The 19544-nt window shown below is 40.9% G+C and overlaps 1 protein-coding gene across 4 annotated transcripts in view; it reads left to right on the top strand.

The window, feature by feature from the left end:
* The window catches only part of LOC126412545 (uncharacterized), a 119411-nt gene extending 112622 nt beyond the window's left edge, over positions 1-6789 (top strand). For all 4 annotated transcript variants that reach the window (XM_050082190.1, XM_050082192.1, XM_050082191.1 and 1 more), the window contains one exon: positions 6197-6789. In XM_050082190.1, coding sequence (XP_049938147.1) covers positions 6197-6452 — 256 coding nt within the window. In that variant the 3' untranslated portion in view covers positions 6453-6789. The remainder of the gene's footprint in view (positions 1-6196) is intronic.
* Positions 6790-19544: the final 12755 nt, after the last annotated feature.

Genomic DNA, 19544 nt, shown 5'->3' with positions numbered 1-19544 from the left:
TTATTATTCCATGGGCAACAACTCTAAGGTGACTATCGCCCAGTAACAATACATTGTTTCTTTCTGCGGCACTTGTTTTGTTTGTTACATTTTCTGTGTTTTTCAGCATTGGAATCATATTGATTTTATTTTTGAGTGAAGAATCCAGCTGACATTGGCACACAGTTTTTGTAATTTTTGCATCCTTTTCCTCCTGGCTTATAATTTGATCATTTGCTGATGCAGCACACGAGAATTTTTTACTGTAGCCAACACAGTATACGTGCTATGATTTGTGTAGGGCCGAAGCTGCAGGAGTTGATGGTCATGTGATGTGCGTGAGGTGTGTTGCTTGTGTGTATGTGTGTGGTGTATGTTTCTATTTTGCTGATGAAGGCTGTGGCCGAAAGCTCTGTGTAAATGTCTTTTCGTTGTGCTTGTCTACAACTTAACATGTCTTCTTTACAGTAAGTAGCACTCTATCTTTTTCTACATTGATCACATAAATTACTTCGCTTGCTGAGACATTTGAGCAGCCGTGCTCCATACAAAAATAGAAATGGAAGAAATCTCGCCCTCTGCCTCCTACACTTCAGCAGTTTGCAGAGTACAGATGTAATGTAGATGTAGATGGTGCTTTCTTTTTATGAGTTTAGCTTGATCTTAAGAATATCCAGGATGGTCAGAAACAGTGTGAAAAGCTTGTAAAGGGGTACTGCAGGGTAGGTTGTGCTGAGAAGTAATTGTTAAGGAAAAATTCAGTATGTTGCATCGTTTCAGAGTTAATTAGCATTGAAGTTAGCCAATCAGGCTGTTGAGCGCATAGATTCAAGTGGCCCGTCAAATACAATTAGTGCCGGTTCTTTTTCATAGCATAAGTGATAGCACAAGAGACTGTTCAGGCTTTGGCCAGGGTTTAATCCTTACTACCATCTCACATCCAGTTTGTGTATCACTCCCTTGCTTGGTTTTATTAAACCAAACAAAGAACTTTTTTGGTGACACCGTCTCTGCTAGACCTTCAAAATTTTTGCAGACAATGACCTAGTTGGCTAATTTCAGTGCTAATTAACTCTGAAATGGCATAACATATCAAACTTTTTTCTTGACAGTTATTTCTCAGCACAACCAATCTTGCAACACCCTTACAAGCTTTTCAGACTGTTTCTGAACACCCTGTATATCACACTCTGATTCCATGGGGTGAGTTCAATATTGTGTTTGTTTCTACAATTTTATAATGACAGTGGAAAGCGTACAACAGTGAGAAGAAGAGACTATAGATTATGACTATAGATGAACATATACTGTCACAGAGGAAGGGGATAGGGCAAAGAAAGTAATAAATAAACAGTATCATGCTTAATGGAAGTCTGGAATGAAACTGCCAGAATTTCTTCCCTACCTTAAATAGATGAAAGTATGGAATATGAGTAGAAGAAATATAAGGTATGATTTTACATTTTCTTAACTATTTGTTACATGAGCAGAATGCAGTGACTCCAGTTATATGGACAGTGGGTCACTGAGATGACTAAAGTGAGCAAAAGTGCATTGTACCACAACTTTTGTAGTCATTATGCCAAATTGTTAATTTTCCAAAGCTACTTTCTTGGAGGTGTGGGGGCTAATCTACGTATATCCTTCTGCCAGCTTCTTCTTTTTTCTATGATCTTGTTTTATACCACCTGTGTCTTTCTGATCTTACAGTTTTAGTTGCTTCAATATTGCTTCCCCTTTTACTTGTCCGGACTTACCCTCCTCTAGACTAGAGAGCTGCTGTTTATTATATCATTGTTTCACCTCTGTATCAAGTCAGCTGGGAGTCAACTGTAGGGGCTGCCTCTTATCACAGATGAGCTTGTCTGCGCATTGGTATGTAAGCTGACCAAGCCTTACATTCACTTTATATCTCGTGCAACTACTCTAACCCCAAGTGCTGTTATTGTCTCAAATATATAAATTTTTTACCAATAGTACACACCATGGGAATTCTAATAGATGATCTTCACCACCAGCTGGCGACACTATCCTTTTAGGCTTGTTTTGTGGACATATTGTAGCTTGCTGCCAACCTGAAAGGGGGGGGGGGGGGGGAGACAGTCTCATCTCTTGAATTCTGGGGAAAACTTCTTGGCTGTGTATCCTGCCCCCTTTCATTTTATTTGTCATAATTAAGTTTCCCTTTCTAGTTTGTTTTCGTCCCCATCCCTCCCTTCAAAATAATTCTCAACATACCCTTTTCTACTCCTCGATTAGACAGCCTCAATTTGATGATGATTTCTGTATATTTCATTGCCATAAGTAAAAACTGGTAATATACAGTGATTATAAAACTTTCTTTTGAAACACATTGGAAACTTAGTTTTGTGAAACTTTGTTTCAAAATATCTTCTCTGTTTATTATTTTACTGCCCAACAGGCCGTTATTTTTGACCACCTTAAAAAGAATAACTCAGGTCATTCTATAAATTCATTGTCAAGGGCTAGTATAGTGGCCGGCATGAAAGTAGAGTCCTCAAGGTCACGGCCACTGCCTGCCACAGGGGCTGCGTGTGGGCTGTGATTCGCCCGCCTCTCGGCTTTGTTGCCATGTAGGTACTGATAGCAGTGCGGTGGGTCAGAGCAGCTGAAAGCTCAGTGTTACCGTGCTATATCGAGTGTTCACGTCTGATCTCAGCGTCTTATTGTCTTTAGAAAGGTGCTTTGATGTGTGTTTGGTGGTGAACAACAATGCAGGAGCAACGGCCTACTTGTAGTACTCCTCCAGTCGGTGTGCTTAAAGAGCGGAGAGTCATTCATAAACAATTGAAAATTATCATATCAAATGTACTCAAGTTTTTTACTGATCTGACTGACAATGAAGAAGCGAGGAATAACTTATGTTTCAATTCTCCAAGAAAGGGATATGAAAGTGAATGGAAATCAACAGACTTTGACGATTTTAACAAAGAGCTCATGTATAAAACTACTTGGATATTACAACACAGGAGAGTATCCAAAGGCTAAAAAATACAGGCTGACCTCCATGAAAATATTAATTACTCGGGCTCAGAGACCTCGGTTCTTCATCTTCTCCGCTCCCATGGTTTCCGATTCAAGAAGTGTAATGACAGACGGAAATTCTTAATGGAATGCAGAGACATTGCAACAGCAAGAGCGAAGTTTTTGCATACAATGCACTTCTTGCTTGCTGAAGACACCAGGTCTGTAGTGTACTTGGATGAAACTTGGGTTTCACAGAACCACAGCAATAAGTATATATGGCACGACTCCAAAGGAAACAGCAGTTTGAAAGTGCCTACTGGTAGAGGTGACAGATTAATCATCGCAGACGCTGGTTCATTAACCACCGGCTTCATACCAGATCGAGCGAGGTGGCGCAATGGTTAGGACACTGGACTCGCATTCGGAAGGACGAAGGTTCAAACCCGTGTCCGGCCATCCTGATTTAGGTTTTCCATGATTTCCCTAAATCGCTCGAGGCAAATGCTGGGATGGTTCCTTTGAAAGAGCACAGCCGACTTCCTTCCCTAATCCGATGAGACCGATGACCTCACTGTTGGTCTCTTCCTCCAAACAACCCAACCCAACCCAAACCTTCATACCAGAGGCCAAACTTGTTTTTCGTGGTGGGAAAAGTTCTTGCCAATCTGATTACCATTCAGAAATGAATGGAGAAGTTTTTAAGATTTGGCTTATTCGACTGTTGTCTGCGCTGGAAGAAGGTCAATTATGGTGATGGATAATGTCAGCTACCACTCCATTCAGGTAGAAAAGCTGTCACGTTCAAATTGTTGCATGGCAGATATTATGAAGTGGTTAAAGAGAAAGAATGTTTCATTTTCAGTCGATGAAACGAAGGTTGAACTCCCGTCTAAGGAATAAATCGTAGGTGTCAAAAAGACTTGCAAATTAGATCAACTTCAAACGAAATGGGACACCAAGTGGTACGTCTACCACCATATCACTGCCAGTATAATCCCATTGAACTGATATGGGCCCAAGTAAAACGAGAAGTAGCAAAAAGAAATACTACTTTCAAACTTGCTGATGTCGAGAAGCTAACACACGAAGCTCCTGACAATGTTACTCAGCAGGACTGGGAGAGGTGCGTAAAACACACAGTAGCATTGCAAGAAACTGATTTCTTGAACCAGGGTTTAAGAGAGACCACAGTGGATTCTGTGATGATACACCTGGCTGAAACAAGCGACAGTGAATCTGAAGATACTGAGCCAGAAGATCCTTCAGTTTAGGTAAGTGCCGTCTATGTAAAAAGCTGACTTGATTTAAATGTTTGTCTATTCATTTCAGTTATAGAGGACATACTGCGAATGTTTTTCCCTTACAGTAGACATATGATAAACTTATCACAAGTGGTGGCGATTAGTTTACTTCACAGTAACTATCAATTAAAATAAGATTGTCAATTCTGCATTAGTTAACAAAGGTTTTTCCTAAAAACCTGTATCGAACGTCTTTACATTCGGATATAATCTTACTGCATTCGGTTTACTTGTACATTCGAAATTTAACTCCTTTGTTTCATAGAAGGATTTACTGGCTGTTTTGTAGTAAGGGTAACGCAGTTCATAAAACTACAAAACATTGTGGTGTTTCTGTATCAACTGTGTGTATAAGCAGTGCAGTAACATCAGAACAGTCCCAGCAACTATTCTGATTCTCCAAGAAGAGCATAGAAATCTATGATATTTGATGACTTTTACAAAAGGTCAACTATTCTGATTCTCCAAGAAGAGCATAGAAATCTATGATATTTGATGACTTTTACAAATGGTAGAACGTAGAATTGTATTACTTTAATATGACAGAGGATAGTATCCGATGGATAGAGAAATACAGGGTAATGTCCGTGATAAAATTGATTGTTCTGGCCAGTCACTTCAATGCATTGTCTTCTCCACCCACTTGGTTTTTAATTCAGAAACTGTAATGGTGGACGAAATTTGTAACGCAAGACAGGAACATTGCAGTAGTAAGAACGAGGTTTTTGTGTACCAAGCACATACTGCATGCTGAGAATAATGGACTTACAGCAAATTTAGATAAATCTTGGGTTTCACAAAACCTTTCTAACAAATATTTTGCTCAACTTCAGTGAAAATATTGGCTTCAAAATAGCTACAATTACTTCCGCGTAGCGTATATTGGTGATTTGAGTGATGGATGCAATGACGAAGGATGTGTATTAGCACCCAGTAAAATATTTTTGGGAAGTAGGGAATATTTTTGGTCATACGAAAGCGAGCCACCCGGAAAACACACACACACACACACACACACACACACACACACACACACACACACACACACACACAAAAATTTCAGCTTTCGTAACCCAAGGTTGCTTCATCTGGAAAGAGGGAAGGATGTGGGTTTTAAGGGAGAGGGTAAGGAGTCATTCCAATCCTGGGAGCGGAAAGACTTACCTTAGGGGGGGAAAAGGAAAGGTATACATTCGCGTGCACGCGCGCACGCGCTCTCACACACACACACACACACACACACACACATATACAGCCACAGGCAGACATATGAACTTAGAACTTATGAGATGGTTCTGATACAAAAGGAACACTTCTCCTTTGCTAGATACATGATTGCTCACAAATAATTACTCTATAAAAGATTATGGTCTTTCATAACAGAATAATATTTCATAACATGGTATGCTATTGGTAACATGTTAGAGAGATACTGTGTATCATTAGCTGATCAGGAAAGTAATGTGGAATGAGATAGTGATTATACATCTGTTTCATATCTATCTGTAATGACCTCACCGTTCGAGGTTCGCATACTGTACTCACATTTGGGAGGATGACAGTTCAAACCTGTGTTCAGCCATCCTGATTTAGGTTTTCTATGATTTCCCTAAATCCCTTCAGGCAAATGCCGGTATGGTTCCTTTGAAAGGGCATGGACGATTTCCTTCCCTAATCTGAGCTTGTGCTCGGTCTCTAGTGACCTCATTGTCGATGGGATGTTAAACACTTATCTCCACCCTCCCTGCAATGACCTCAACTTTATCTTCTTTCCTCCTATTCTAAGGTTGAAGTTTCCACGTACCGTGAAAGTCAGTTACTCAATCTGTGAATAAAAATCATATTTCAACTTAAATACAAATAAGTTTTTTGTGATCACACCAGATGGGTGCAGTGGTATTATGCTCCTCGTTCTCTTTTCTTTGCAGAATTCTTGAATGCAGGATTTCACTGGCGTTTTATTCTGAAGAACCACAACAAATAGAGGCTCTTGAATTGTTAGAAGTTCTTTTGAAGGAGAAGTTGAGTGAACTCAGAACTGAACTTCAGAAACTACAGTCAACAACAACCCAATACAATATGCTAAAGGGTACAGAATATGATGCCATTCTTCATCAGTATATTGATGTGTTGAGAAAGCTGAAAGAACAGGCATGGACACTGAATCAAATGTCAAACAGTTAGAGAGAGAGAGAGAGAGAGAGAGAGAGAGAGAGAGAGAGACCATGTTTACAGTACTTGAAATAAATTAAAAGGTACATTTATTAATTATTAGTTACCAACAATTGAATCTTTTCAATTAATTCAGTGTGATTTATGGAAAAAAAATCCTGAATAATTCATCTGTATTATAGCTGTATTGCCATGTATATGTGTTGTAAACATTTAGAAAAGTTCTGTGGTTTCAGAGTATGTCTTTGTTTAAAGGAAACAAGGAAAGACTAGCCAGAGTAAAAACCTACACTAACGCAACATGAATATTTGTATAGGATGGGCTAGTTAAACATATATGTTAAAAGACTGTTATTTATTTTATTTATTTAGCGTATGGCTATACATGCAACATTAATACATCAAGTGTTAGACATTAAAATCTTATAACAATCATAAATATAATTTATGTTTATATTGGTCAGTTAAGCCGGCCGGAGTGGCCGAGCGGTTCTAGGCGCTGCAGTCTGGAACCGCGCGACCGCTACAGTCGCAGGTTCGAATCCTGCCTCGGGCTTGGATGTGTGTGATGTCCTTAGGTTAGTTAGGTTTAATTAGTTCTAAGTTCTAGGGGACTGATGACCTCAGAAGTTAAGTCCCATAGTGCTCAGAGCCATTTGAACCATTTGGTCAGTTAAAAGGTTATATCGAGGTTTGAGATCCATTCTAGCGCCGATTGGGATGCCTCCAGGAAGTCGGACCAGTTCCCTGCATATGCTCGCAAGGAGCATTCACCATGGATGTGTTGTATCGTCTGTCTAGGGGCACCGCAGTCGCATTCTGGTGACATCGCTCTTCCCCATTTGTGTAGTGAATCCGCACACCTGCCATGTCCAGTACGTATTCGATTTAATGCGGACCATGTTTTCCGTGTTAGTTCCATTCCAGAGATGTTGCAGTTATAGCTCTCAAACCAGGTCTGTAGTTGGTCATGTGTCTTTTGGTTCCAATCTAGTCTCCATTGTTTCATATGGTCATAGTTATTATTTTGAAGCTGCTCAGCTGTGTGTATGGGTGGCTTTCTTGATTTCAATCGAGTGTGTTGCAGTTGTGAGAATTCTTCTTTAATTGGTAGTTCTGGTTTTGTCTCAATCTTTCTGAATTCGTGCAGTAGGGCCGCTTTTCTACACAGGTCCGGGGGCAGGATATTACATAGCACCGGTAACCAGTACGTGGGTGTTGATTTAACAGTTCCAGAAATCAACCTCATTGTGTTATTTAATTGCCTGTCAATAAGTTTGGTGTGACAGCTATTAATCCAGACTGGAGCGCAGTACTCAGCCACAGAGAACACTAAGGCGATAGATGAGGTGCGTAATGTTTTTGCGTTAGCTCCCCAAGTAGTACCGCAAAGTTTTTGGATGATGTTATTCCGTGTTCCAATTTTTGCAGTGGTGTTCTCCAGATGTTTTCGGTAAGAAAGAGTGCGATCCAATGTTATACCTAAGTACTTTGGAAACTTATTATGTTTGAGGTTGGTGTATCCAAGTTTTATGTTAATAAGTTTATTTGCCATTTTATTATTAAGATGGAATGTAGATACTTCAGTTTTGTTAGGGTTTGGCTTGAGTCTCCATTTCTTGAAATAATTGTATAGTATTTCAATGTCATTATTAAGGACTTCCTCTGTATTGGAGAGATACTTGTCTCTGGTAGCCAGTGATATGTCATCCGCATAGCAAAATTTTCTTGACTTTGTGTTTGGGAGATCTGCTATATAGAGGTTAAACAGAAGAGGGACCAATACGGAGCCTTGCGGAAGCCCGTTGTTAATAAGTTTTGTTTTGCTTGTCTTTCCGTTTAGGGTGACCTGGAAGGTTCTGTTACTCAGCATATTATTCATTAAGGATGTTAGAATCTGGCAAGGAATCACTCTTAAGAGTTTGTAAATTATTCCATCTCTCCAAACAGTATCATATGCAGATGTTAAGTCTAGAAATACAGCACTTGTTTTCAATTTCTGTTGAAAGCCAGCCTCTATGTAGGATGTTAATGCCAGAACTTGGTCACAGCAACTACGGCCAGGTCTGAAGCCTGCCTGTTCTATAGGTAAGTTCTCCATAATAATGCCGCTAATTCGATTATGGACAAGTCGTTTGAGAAGTTTGTATGTACAGCTAAGAAGTGCTATTGGTCTGTAGCTTAGCGGTTGGTCTGCTGGTTTCCCTGGTTTCAGCAAAGCTATTATTCTTGCCTTTTTGAATTCTCTAGGGAGATGGTTTGTAGTCAAAATGTTCGAAAAGAAATTTGCCAACCATTTGACTACGTTCTTTCCAGCGTAGGTTAGAAATTCTGGATGTATGTTGTCAAAACCTGGGGCTTTGCCCGGTTACATATCCTTGAGGGCAGTAATGACATCATCCTCAGTGAATGGTCTGGAAAGCTCTGATATATTTGGAGTATTCTTTTTTAGTGTTCTGAGTTCGCGCTTAATCATCCTGGTATGTGGTTTGTCTCTCGGAGCTCTTGACATTTCGACAATGTTATTTGCAATTTTCTCTGGTGTTATGGTTGGATTTTTCTGGGCTGGTCTTGTTGTACCTCCGAGTTTACCTAACAAACTCCATGCCTTCCTACTTGATTGAGTGAAATTCATTCTTTCAGTTGCTTCAGTCCATCGTTGTCTTCTTGCGGAATCTAGATTGTGGAGGAGGTCATCAGCTATTTCTTGGTCACCACTACTAGTAAAATCCTCATATAGCTGATGGCATTTTGCATCCCATCCTGGGATGTATTCTTTTTGAAACCCCCTAGAGATGTGTTTTTTAGCTGTGGTAATTATAGCTTTCCTGAAACGATCGTAGTATTTAGGTAGTGACGGTATAAACCGGATGCACTTATCAAGGTCCGCTGAATACTTCTCCCAGTCAGCTTTTTTGGAAATTCCATCTAGGTCGAGGGAAGGACCGTATCAGGGGTATAGTGACACCGATGTCTAAAATAACAGGCCTATGCTGGCTGTGTGGGAAATCTGTGGCAACCCTTCTATGTATAGGCACTGGTTTTCCCTCGTTATCGGTAGTTACAAAGCAGAGGTCCGGATTGTAGTCCCTGCGCCAGGCGGCCGAGTGGTATGTGCCCCTCTCCTTGGCACCGAATATAAGATGTAGATTGTTCTCGTCGGCCCATTCCACCAACGCTTCTCCATGTTCATTATTTTGGGTGTATCGCCACATTTCATGATGGCTATTAAAATCACCGGCATATATCATTGGGTGTTCATGTACAGGTAGTACAGTACTTGGCCAGATTTGGTTTGGTGGTTTGTAGACATTTATAAGTCTTATGTTGTCTACTTTTATATCAACAACATGGTTGTTGTTTTCTGTGCTTGTGGACAGCAGGTGTGCATGTTCAATATTGGATCGGGCATATGTGGCGGTGCCATAGGCGTGATGATATGTTGCGCCTATTTGTTGGAAGCCTTGAATACGTCCTCTTCTTTGTAAGTCTTCCTGCGAGTCAGTATGTGTTTCCTGAAGGAGTACCACATCGATGCTATTGTCCAATAGAAACTTTGAAAGATATTCAGATTTGGATCGACTCATTCCCTCAATATTTAGCTGGCAGATCTGGACTGATGGTCCCAATCTTCTAGTCGGATGGTTCCCAAAGGAATCGTTCGTTTGGTCACTTCGTTGCATGTTTGAATTACCAGGAGATCCCAAAGGATAGTCTGGTAGACTCTGTTTAACTTAGGTAAAAGCAATCGGAAATGGATTGACTGCTACTCACCATATGAGGGAGGCACTGAGTGGCTGACAGGCACATTTAAAATACTGCCACATAGTTTCAGCTATTGGACAAAATTCTTTGTCAGATGTCAGCCTCTTGACTGTAACCTACCCTACTGTGTAAAAGACACTAATCATGTCCTCTACTGACTTTCCTTACCTTCTGTTCCTTTACCTATCGGTGCCCTGCTCATCATTGTTGATGCTGCAGGCATCTGCATGGCACCATTTTATTCATGGTACATCTAGAGTAATCCATACTAGCTATCCAGAATCCCCTTTCCCCTCACCTGGTTTGGATTCATTGATGAAATCACCATGGGTGAGGACCCCCTATCCACATTCTTCTATATCTCAACATGTTCTCCCCCATTCACTTCACTTGGTCCCTCCTCAGCCCATTACCTCACATACCCTCCATGCTGACTTCCATTTGAAGGATGGCTACATCAGTGCCTCTGTGCACATCAGACCTCCTTACCACCAACAATAATGCCACTTTGACAGCTGCCGCCCATTCCCACAACAAGAAGTCCCTACCATACAGCCTAACCACCTGTGGTCGTTGCATCTGCAGTGACTAGCAGTCCCTCTCCAAATATGCCAAGGCTCTCACTAAGGGCCTTACAGATGGAAAAAGTCCTACCCTGCCTAGAAACAGATCTCCCATTCCCTGTCTCCCCAGTCACTTACTATCCCCCACATAACCACTGTGTGGCCACAAAGAGCACCGATCTCGTGACTCGGTACAACCCAGGAATGGAGCCACTGAATCACGTTCTCCATCCAGGTTCTGACTACCTTTCATCATAATGAAATGGGAAATATCCTTCCCATTCCTTCTGCAGTGGTATTCTGCTGCTCATCCATGCACAGTATCCTTGTCTATCCCAAGCTCATACCCCTGCAATAAACCTAGATTCAAGATCTGTCACACACATCCACCCACTACCACACCACCATCTACTCCAGTCACATCATAGGGGCCTCCTACCCCACCAAAGTCAGGACCACGTGATCCACCAACTTAGCTGCAACCAGTGTGCAGCACTATACGCTGGCATGACCTCTAGCAAACTGTGGCCAAGAGACAACTGGATCATCTAGTTGCTGGGCATGCTTGACTTCAATGACTGATTCACAGCTTGTGCCATCTGGATTCTTTTCTTCACCACCAGCTTATCTGAATTGTGATTGTGGGAATTCTCCCTGTGACATATCCATTGTTACTGTAACCACCAGCCCTCAACCTCTGCCAATCCCTGTGTGCGATCTGCTTCTGTCTCCTTCCCTGCTCACACCAGCACACTACATAATAATTTCTTATTCTCTCCTGCCCCCTTTGCCTTTTGATATTTTACCCACCACCACACTGTTGTGTCCCTGCCACAGCCTGACATACACCCACAGGCAGCACTAGCACCTTCCTCCACTTCTATCTTGCTATCCCTCCCTGGTCTGCACCTCTTCTGTGGCCTCACTACTCACCCCAGCTGAGATCATTACTCAGGACATACACAGTCATAGTCATTGTCAAGCCTTAGTGCCAGGAGATGACAGTCTCTCTCTCTCTCTCTCTCTCTCTCTCTCTCTCTCTCTCTCTCTCTCTCTCTCTCTCTCCCTCCCTCCCTCCCCCTCTGTGTGTGTGTGTGTGTGTGTGTGTGTGTGTGTGTGCGTGTGTGCGCGCGCGCGTGTGTGTTTAGCAGTATTTGCAATGAACCTGTCTGCCACTCGCCACCACTTCTATTATGAGTAGCAGCTATCCAGTTCGTACCATTGTTTCATTTAACTGACGATGTAAGTGTTCTAATCAAAATTGTTTTTCGAAATATAAGTTCTCAGTAGATTATTCAATTCTCTTACCCTATTTTGCCAACTTACAGATGACACCATAACTCCTGACAAAGGGTGAATAAGAATAGCTGAAGCACATTAATTTGTATTGAAATAAGAAAGCAACAGACATTATTGCATGAAAGTGAAAACAGAAGTATAGTTTTGAGGAATGATCTAATGCGAGAGATGGCCATTAAAAGATAAAAAAAGAAAAATGCCTGAAAAACAAAAGACAAAGATAAAGGGAGTCAAGACAAGAGTAAATATAATATAAACTAGTGTTGTACATCTGGGACAATACACTCAAAAACACACAAAGCCAGTAGTGGTATACCACACACTCCATGAAACACCAGAGTGCCTGGAAGCCACCCTGATATGTGGGCACCCATTTACCAAAATCAACTCATTGTGATTTGTTGGGAACTGGTCCAAGGCCTCTAAATGTATTCAGCAGTATAGAGCTAAGATTATCTGCAAACCTAATGAGCACTATCATGTTCAGCGAATGTCCCTTGAATCATTATGACACAGTCTGGAAACAATTAGGGGTTGGGATGTCTTCTTAAAGGTACAGGTTGACTGTAGGTGAGCCACTGGATGCATCTCATAAGACAGTGAGGTTCCTGCCTGTACTGTTCATTAGTGACTGATGATGGCAGTGAGATCAGGAGCCATTTTCATGCCATAAAAACATAACCTAAATTATGCATAGCCTCTTACGGTTTTCGAAATATGTACTGTGATTTGTCAGTCATTGTGATCATTTGTAATGAATGATTAGTATAATGGCAGATAGTGTTCCTGTGTCCGTGCTAATGTCTACAGCCTGGACAAGTGGTGAGCTGAGGTACGCTACTGGTTGGTGGTTATTGATTTTTTCACCGTTTAAATCTCGCTGCAATCAAATGCTCTGGTGTCACAGTTCTTGCTCACCTTGCACTCAACTGTTACACCGATGGTCAGTACTTGAAGAGACGTCCCAGTCATGTGACATACTAAACATTCTATTCAATGTTATGACATAAGAACTACCTCCATAACAGCAGACATCTCTAACTTAGTTACTTACGGGAGTAAATTTGAATGTGATGTCTCCCATTGTTTGCTTTTTGTTAATTTACAACATGTCCAAAGTAAATTTATGAAGAGCAGTCACAAACCCAGTAGTGAACCTTGATATAAAAAAACTTCTTTATATTTGAATGCAATGTCAGTTTGAACACACAAATCAGATCTTGAATCTAGTTTTCTTTCCCTGCTCCTAAACTGTTTCCCACAGCATTTTGTGTTTCTTGAAATACAAAGCTAGGAATCTCAAAAAGTATAACTTAGTTGGTGACAGTATTGTCGTAAATAATTCTCCAAATTCTTCAGTGGATGTGTAGTTGTTCTGTGGTATGGAAATAATACGATCTGCCTTCTTTATTCAGGAATAATAGATAATCTTTAATCTGATTTGGTTACTGGCTTCTTAAATAAAAAGTTACTCTGCTTGATATAACAGTAAAAGTAGAATAGTGTCACAGAAATTTTATAATACGAGGATAGTTTATAAAGTTCGCAGAATCCTCACCACATTTCAGCACTAGTGCTATGAGATTCCCACATAATAATAGGTCACCCTTTACGAATAATCATGTGACATGCCAGTTCTCTGCATACAGATCTGTGGGGCAGACATCACTGTTGTTTGTTGTCATTGTTTTTCCGATGTGATGATTTGTGAAGACAGGAAATTCGAGATTTGAGCACTAATTAAGTACTTCATAAAGAAAAGTATGAAAGTGAAGGGAATTCATACCAGTTTTCAGAACATACTGGGGGGACTCTGCTCCTGCTCTAATCTGATTTGGTTACTGGTTACTGTTGACAAGTCGACAAATGAGTTTTAAATTTGATAGGGACAGTGTAAATGATGACCCACATAGTTGTCACCAAAGATGTGCCATTAACCCAGAAACTATTGCAAAAGTGCATAAAATAGTCATGGAGAATCTCTTACTTACAGTGGGAGGAATTACTGAAACTGTAAGGATGTCATCTGAATGGGAATATCACATTTTAACAGTGGAATTGGATATTAAAAATTTATCTGCTTGATGGATGCCACAACTTAATGCTGAATTAGAAACATTTCATAATGGAAATGTCCAAACGATGTTTGATCCACTCTCAGAACAACCCGCAACAGTTTTTGATTCAGTTTGTGACCACAGATGAAACTTGGGTCCACTAATATACCACAGAGATCAAAGAAGCAAAGCACTACGGTTGGCTGGAAAGGTCATGGCATCAATTTTCTGGGATGAGAAAAGGATTCTACTGCCGTTGGCCAAACAGTTACGGGACAGAACTACACTAACCTCCTGGACCAACTACAGTAAAATATATGTGAAAAAAGGCCAGGTTTGGCAAGAAAGGAAGTCATCTCTCATCAAGACAGTGCACCCCATCGCTATGGCAAAAATACATAAACTCAGATAGGAATTGTTGCTACACCCACCTTCTTGATCTGATGTGGCTAATCAGACTACTATCTCTTCCTCAAGCTCAAAATTTTCCTCGGTGGATGGCGATTATCTTTAAATAAAGAACTGAAAACCAAAGTTGATAGGTATTTTGCAGCCCTGGAGGAATCCAATTTTTGTGATGGGATCAAGGGTTCGGAACACTGCTGGACCAAGTACATCGTCTACAGGGAGACTACATTGAAAACTATAGTAGGTCCATTGAGGTTAATGCTTTCTTTTGATTCCATTCTGAGAACTTTTCAAACTGCACTTGTATTAGTTCATGTTTGTGGGACAGTAATTTCTTCACTCTCTCTTATAAAATGTACATAATACTTCCATCATTATTTTAGCACTATAATTTATTTTTTAGCAGACAAGACATATGCACACATGAAAAACAGCATATAACAATTCATGTTCTAGAAGAAATTGAAATTTTATCATTGTAAAAATCAGTCAGGTACACTTACAGACAGACAGAAGGTATCAAGATAATTTTACTGGTATTCTGCTTAATGCAAATCAAAAGCAAAGTAAAAATTCTATTTGTAGTTTCCGCACTGACAGGAACACTGATCAGCCAGAACATTATGACCATCAACCTGCTATCGATATAAACCTGTGCAGGTGACAGCAGCGTCACCTGGTGAGGAATGTCTAAAAGCCAGACACATGCATGTTGCATGAAGTATTAGTGAGTGTGCTGCCTGTGCGTAGAATGAAGAAGGCACACGATCTGTCTGAATTTGATTGAGGGCAGATTGTGATGGCCTGGAGGCCTGGCATGAGCATTTTGGAAACTGCATGACTTGTCCGGTGTTTGAGGAGTGCTGTGGTGAGTGTCATTAACATTTGATGAAACCAAGGCGAAACCACATCCAGGCATTATGGAGTTGGGCAGCCACTCCTCATTACAGATGGCTGATGTCATAGGCTGAGCAGATTGATAAAACAGGACAGGCAGTGAACTGGCGGAACTAACATCAGACTTTAATCCTGTGGAACGCATGCAAGACACAAAGACAACCAAGGAGTATCATGCACTGCTTGCAAACCACGTACACCCCTTCATGAACAATTGTGTTTCCTGACAGCAGTGGCATTTTTCAACAAGATAATGACCATCTCGCAAGGCCAGGAGTGCGATGGAGTGATTCGAGGAACACAGTGGTGAGTTACAACTGCTGTGCTGGCCCCACCCACAACTTGCCAGATCTGCCCAATCGAACACATCTGGTATGTGATTAAATGTGGCGTCAGAGCTCATCGGTCCCCTCCCTGGAATTTACGGGAATTAGATGACTTGTTTGTGCAGATGTGGCGCTAACTCCCTCCAGCAACCTACCTAGGCCTCATTGCTTCCAAGTCATGATGCGATGCTGCTGTTATCTGTGCCAAAGGTGGACATACCAGCTATTATGCAGATGGTCTTAATGTTTTGGCTGATTAGTATATATTGACAGTATATTAAGTGACATTTTTAAATTTCCCACTTTGGTATACCATCCCTTTTTAAGCCCCTAACATAAAACCCTGAGTCGTCACATTTTTATTATTTTGACAGAAACTTAAAATCCCGAGTATACTCGGGAAACTTAAGGACAGACCTACGGAGAAATAAAACTCTTACTTCTGTCTGTTTCAGCACTGATAGTTCAATGTTTGGTCACTAGAGAGCATGTGCCCTACATTTGTAGCCTGGCTGTCTTAATTCGGTTGATGTTGTTGCCATTAGCTATCGTCTTTACTGTGTGCATTTTTGGATACTGGACAACAAAACACACACTTTGTCTCTCTCTCCTGTGTTGTTAAGGCAGTGCTTAAAAAAAAAAAAAAAAAAAAAAAAAAAAAAAAAAAAAAAAAAAAATGACTGGAGTGATCCTGAGTTTGACACTGAATTTAACAGCTCAGAGAGTGAAGGAGAATGTGATGTTACTTCATTAGACATTAAAAGTTATGACAGTTTGTCAGTTGAGTGACAAGTGATGCCAGTGGTATGGGGTAAATACATTCTGGGTGCTCCAGCCATTTCCTCCAAGATTTATGTTCATATGAACCTGCGACCGTACCTGTCACGCGGTTCCAGACTGTAGCACCTAGAACCGCTCGGCCACGCCGGCCGGTGCACTTTTATCACATTGAACGATACTCTTCAGTCGTCGTTGGTCCCGTTCTTGCAGGATCTTTTTTTGGCCGCAGCGACGTCAGAGACTTGATGTTTCACTGGATTCTTGATATTCACGGTACTCTCGTAAAAAGTTTGCATGGGAAAATCCCCACTTTATCGCTACCTCGGAGATGCAGCGACTATAACACCACATTCAAATTCACTCAAATCTTGATAACCCACCATTGTAGTAGCATTAACTGATCTAACAACTGTGCCAGACACTTGTCTTACATAGGTTTTGTCGACTGCAGCGCTGTATTCTGCGTGTTTACATATCTTTGTATTTGAATACATGTGTCTGTATAATTTTCTTTGCACTTCGGTGTATGTAATGTCATTCATGATAGGATTTTTTCATTAATAAAAAAAAATAAATATTTTTGGAACATAATTTGCAAATTTTTTCCGGAAACACCGATCGTGTGATACCCAACTCACTTTATTTGTTCATGAGACCCAGAAAATATTAGATGCAGGCTCCCAGGTAGATGCCATTTTCCTTGACTTCCGGAAGATGTTCGATACAGTTCCGCACTGTCGCCTGATAAACAAAGTAAGAGCCTACGGAATATCAGACCAGCTGTGTGGCTAGATTGAAGAGTTTTTAGCAAACAGAACACAGCCTGTTGTTATGAATGGAGAGACGTCTACAGACGTTAAAGTAACCTCTGGTGTGCCACAGGGGAGTGTTATGGGACCATTGCTTTTCACAATATATATAAATGACCTAGTAGATAGTGTCAGAAGTTCCATGCAGCTTTTCGCGGATGATGCTGTAGTATACAGAGAAGTTGCAGCATTAGAAAATTGCAGCGAAATGCAGGAAGATCTGCAGCGGATAGGCACTTGGTGCAGGGAGTGGCAACTGACCCTTAACATAAACAAATGTAATGTATCGCGAATATATAGAAAGAAGGATCCTTTATTGTATGATTATATGATAGTGGAGCAAACACTGGTAGCAGTTACTTATGTAAAATATCTGGGAGTATGCGTACGGAACGATTTGAAGTGGAATGATCATATAAAATTAATTGTTGGTAAGGCAGGTGCCAGGTTGATATTTATTGGGAGAGTCCTTCCAGAAAATGTAGTCCATCAACAAAGGAGATGGCTTACAAAACACTTGTTCGACATATACTTGAGTATTGCTAATCAGTGTTGGATCGTTACCAGGTCGGGTTGACGGAGGAGATAAAGATTCAAGGAAGAGCGGCATGTTTCGTCACAGGGTTATTTGGTAAGCGTGATCGAATTATGGAGATGTTTAGCAAACTCAAGTGGCAGACTCTGCAAGAGAGGCGCTCTGCATCGCGGTGTAGCTTGCTGTCCAAGTTTCGAGAGGGCGTGTTTCTGGATGAGGTATCGAATATATTGCTTCCCCCTACTTATACCACCAGAGGAGGTCACGAATGTAAAATTAGAGAGATTCGAGCGCGCACGGAGGCTTTCCGACAGTTGTTCTTCCCGCGAACCATACGCGACTGGAACAGGAAAGGAAGGTAATGACAGTGGCACGTAAAGTGCCCTCCGCCACACACCGTTGGGTGGCTTGCGGAGTATAAGTGTAGATGTAGATAGAAAAATTATTATGTTAAGGGGTTCATAATTATGTTCTTGTTTATTTTTATTAGTTCCTTTTTTTGTGGTGGTGGTGGTGGTGGTGGTTAAACAAAAATGAACAGAGGCACACGGTATTAATGTGCTGCCATTTTTATTGACTTAGCACCATTTTCTAGTTATCTTTCTGCTAATGTGCATTCACACTTTTGTGTTTTTTTCATACAACTATACACTAGATAATGGTTTAAAAAACCAGAACTAGTTATGTTATGAAGAAAATGTTTAAGTAACAGAGATGAAACCATAAACATGTAGATTTTCCGTGGTTTTTCTCAACAACCTTAGCTGAATATGAAAGGTACGAGGACTATTCAGAAAGTAGGGAACGTTTCCGCCTGATGCCACTAGGCGCGCACCAATCGCATATATTTTGGTATGTGCATGCTCAGCAGCTCAGTCAGCATCCATCTGTGACAGCGGGGACATCTCTGCACATCTGGTTTTTTCAATGATCGAGTTTGAAATGTGCACTGCAATCAAACAGAAATGGTGTATTCGGTTTAAAAATGGGTGAACCAACGTTCATGATGAAGAGAAGAGTGGACGCCCGAGCATTGTGACAGACGATCTTGTCGCTAAAGTTGATGAAACTGCAGTGCCCCATTGTATCTTCTCTAAAACTTAAGAGCCGCACTCCTTGGACTATCAGTGTGAACTTACTTGAATGCCGGATACAGGCTCAGCTTCCCCGCAGCTCTGGCGTCTTCTGCTTGCATCAAACTCTTCTCCGAAGATTCTATATTTTGAAGACGGTGAAAATTCATCTACTATTCCAAAATCCTGTTATCTAGTCCAAATAAAGACACTCTCAAAATTCAGTTGCTGTTAACATATTCTATATTCAAAATTCAATACACCATTTCACTGCCACATTAAACAGTAAGCCCACACTTTCTTAGGGCATCAACACATGACTGAATTCAATAACATTTTTTCTCAACGATACAATACTAATATATATATGCCAGTCTGCTCGATACCAAGTAAGTATTAATAATAATCCGACCGCGTCACTTGTTGGCCCGATTTTGCTCTTCTTTCGCAGTTAGCCTGCACAAATATCGTTCTGTGGCAGTGTGTATCTATTATGCTACAACCCACTACAAAATAACGCGTGTTCAAAGCGGCTGGAACACAAGTGACTTCAGACTTTTGTAAAATTCTGGGGGCACTACAAAACAATTCA

The sequence above is a fragment of the Schistocerca serialis genome, chromosome 7 (genome assembly GCF_023864345.2).
Source record: "Schistocerca serialis cubense isolate TAMUIC-IGC-003099 chromosome 7, iqSchSeri2.2, whole genome shotgun sequence".
NCBI lineage: Eukaryota > Metazoa > Arthropoda > Insecta > Orthoptera > Acrididae > Schistocerca > Schistocerca serialis.
Note: the sequence above shows the minus strand (reverse complement) of the source record. Positions and strands in the feature narration are given on the sequence as shown.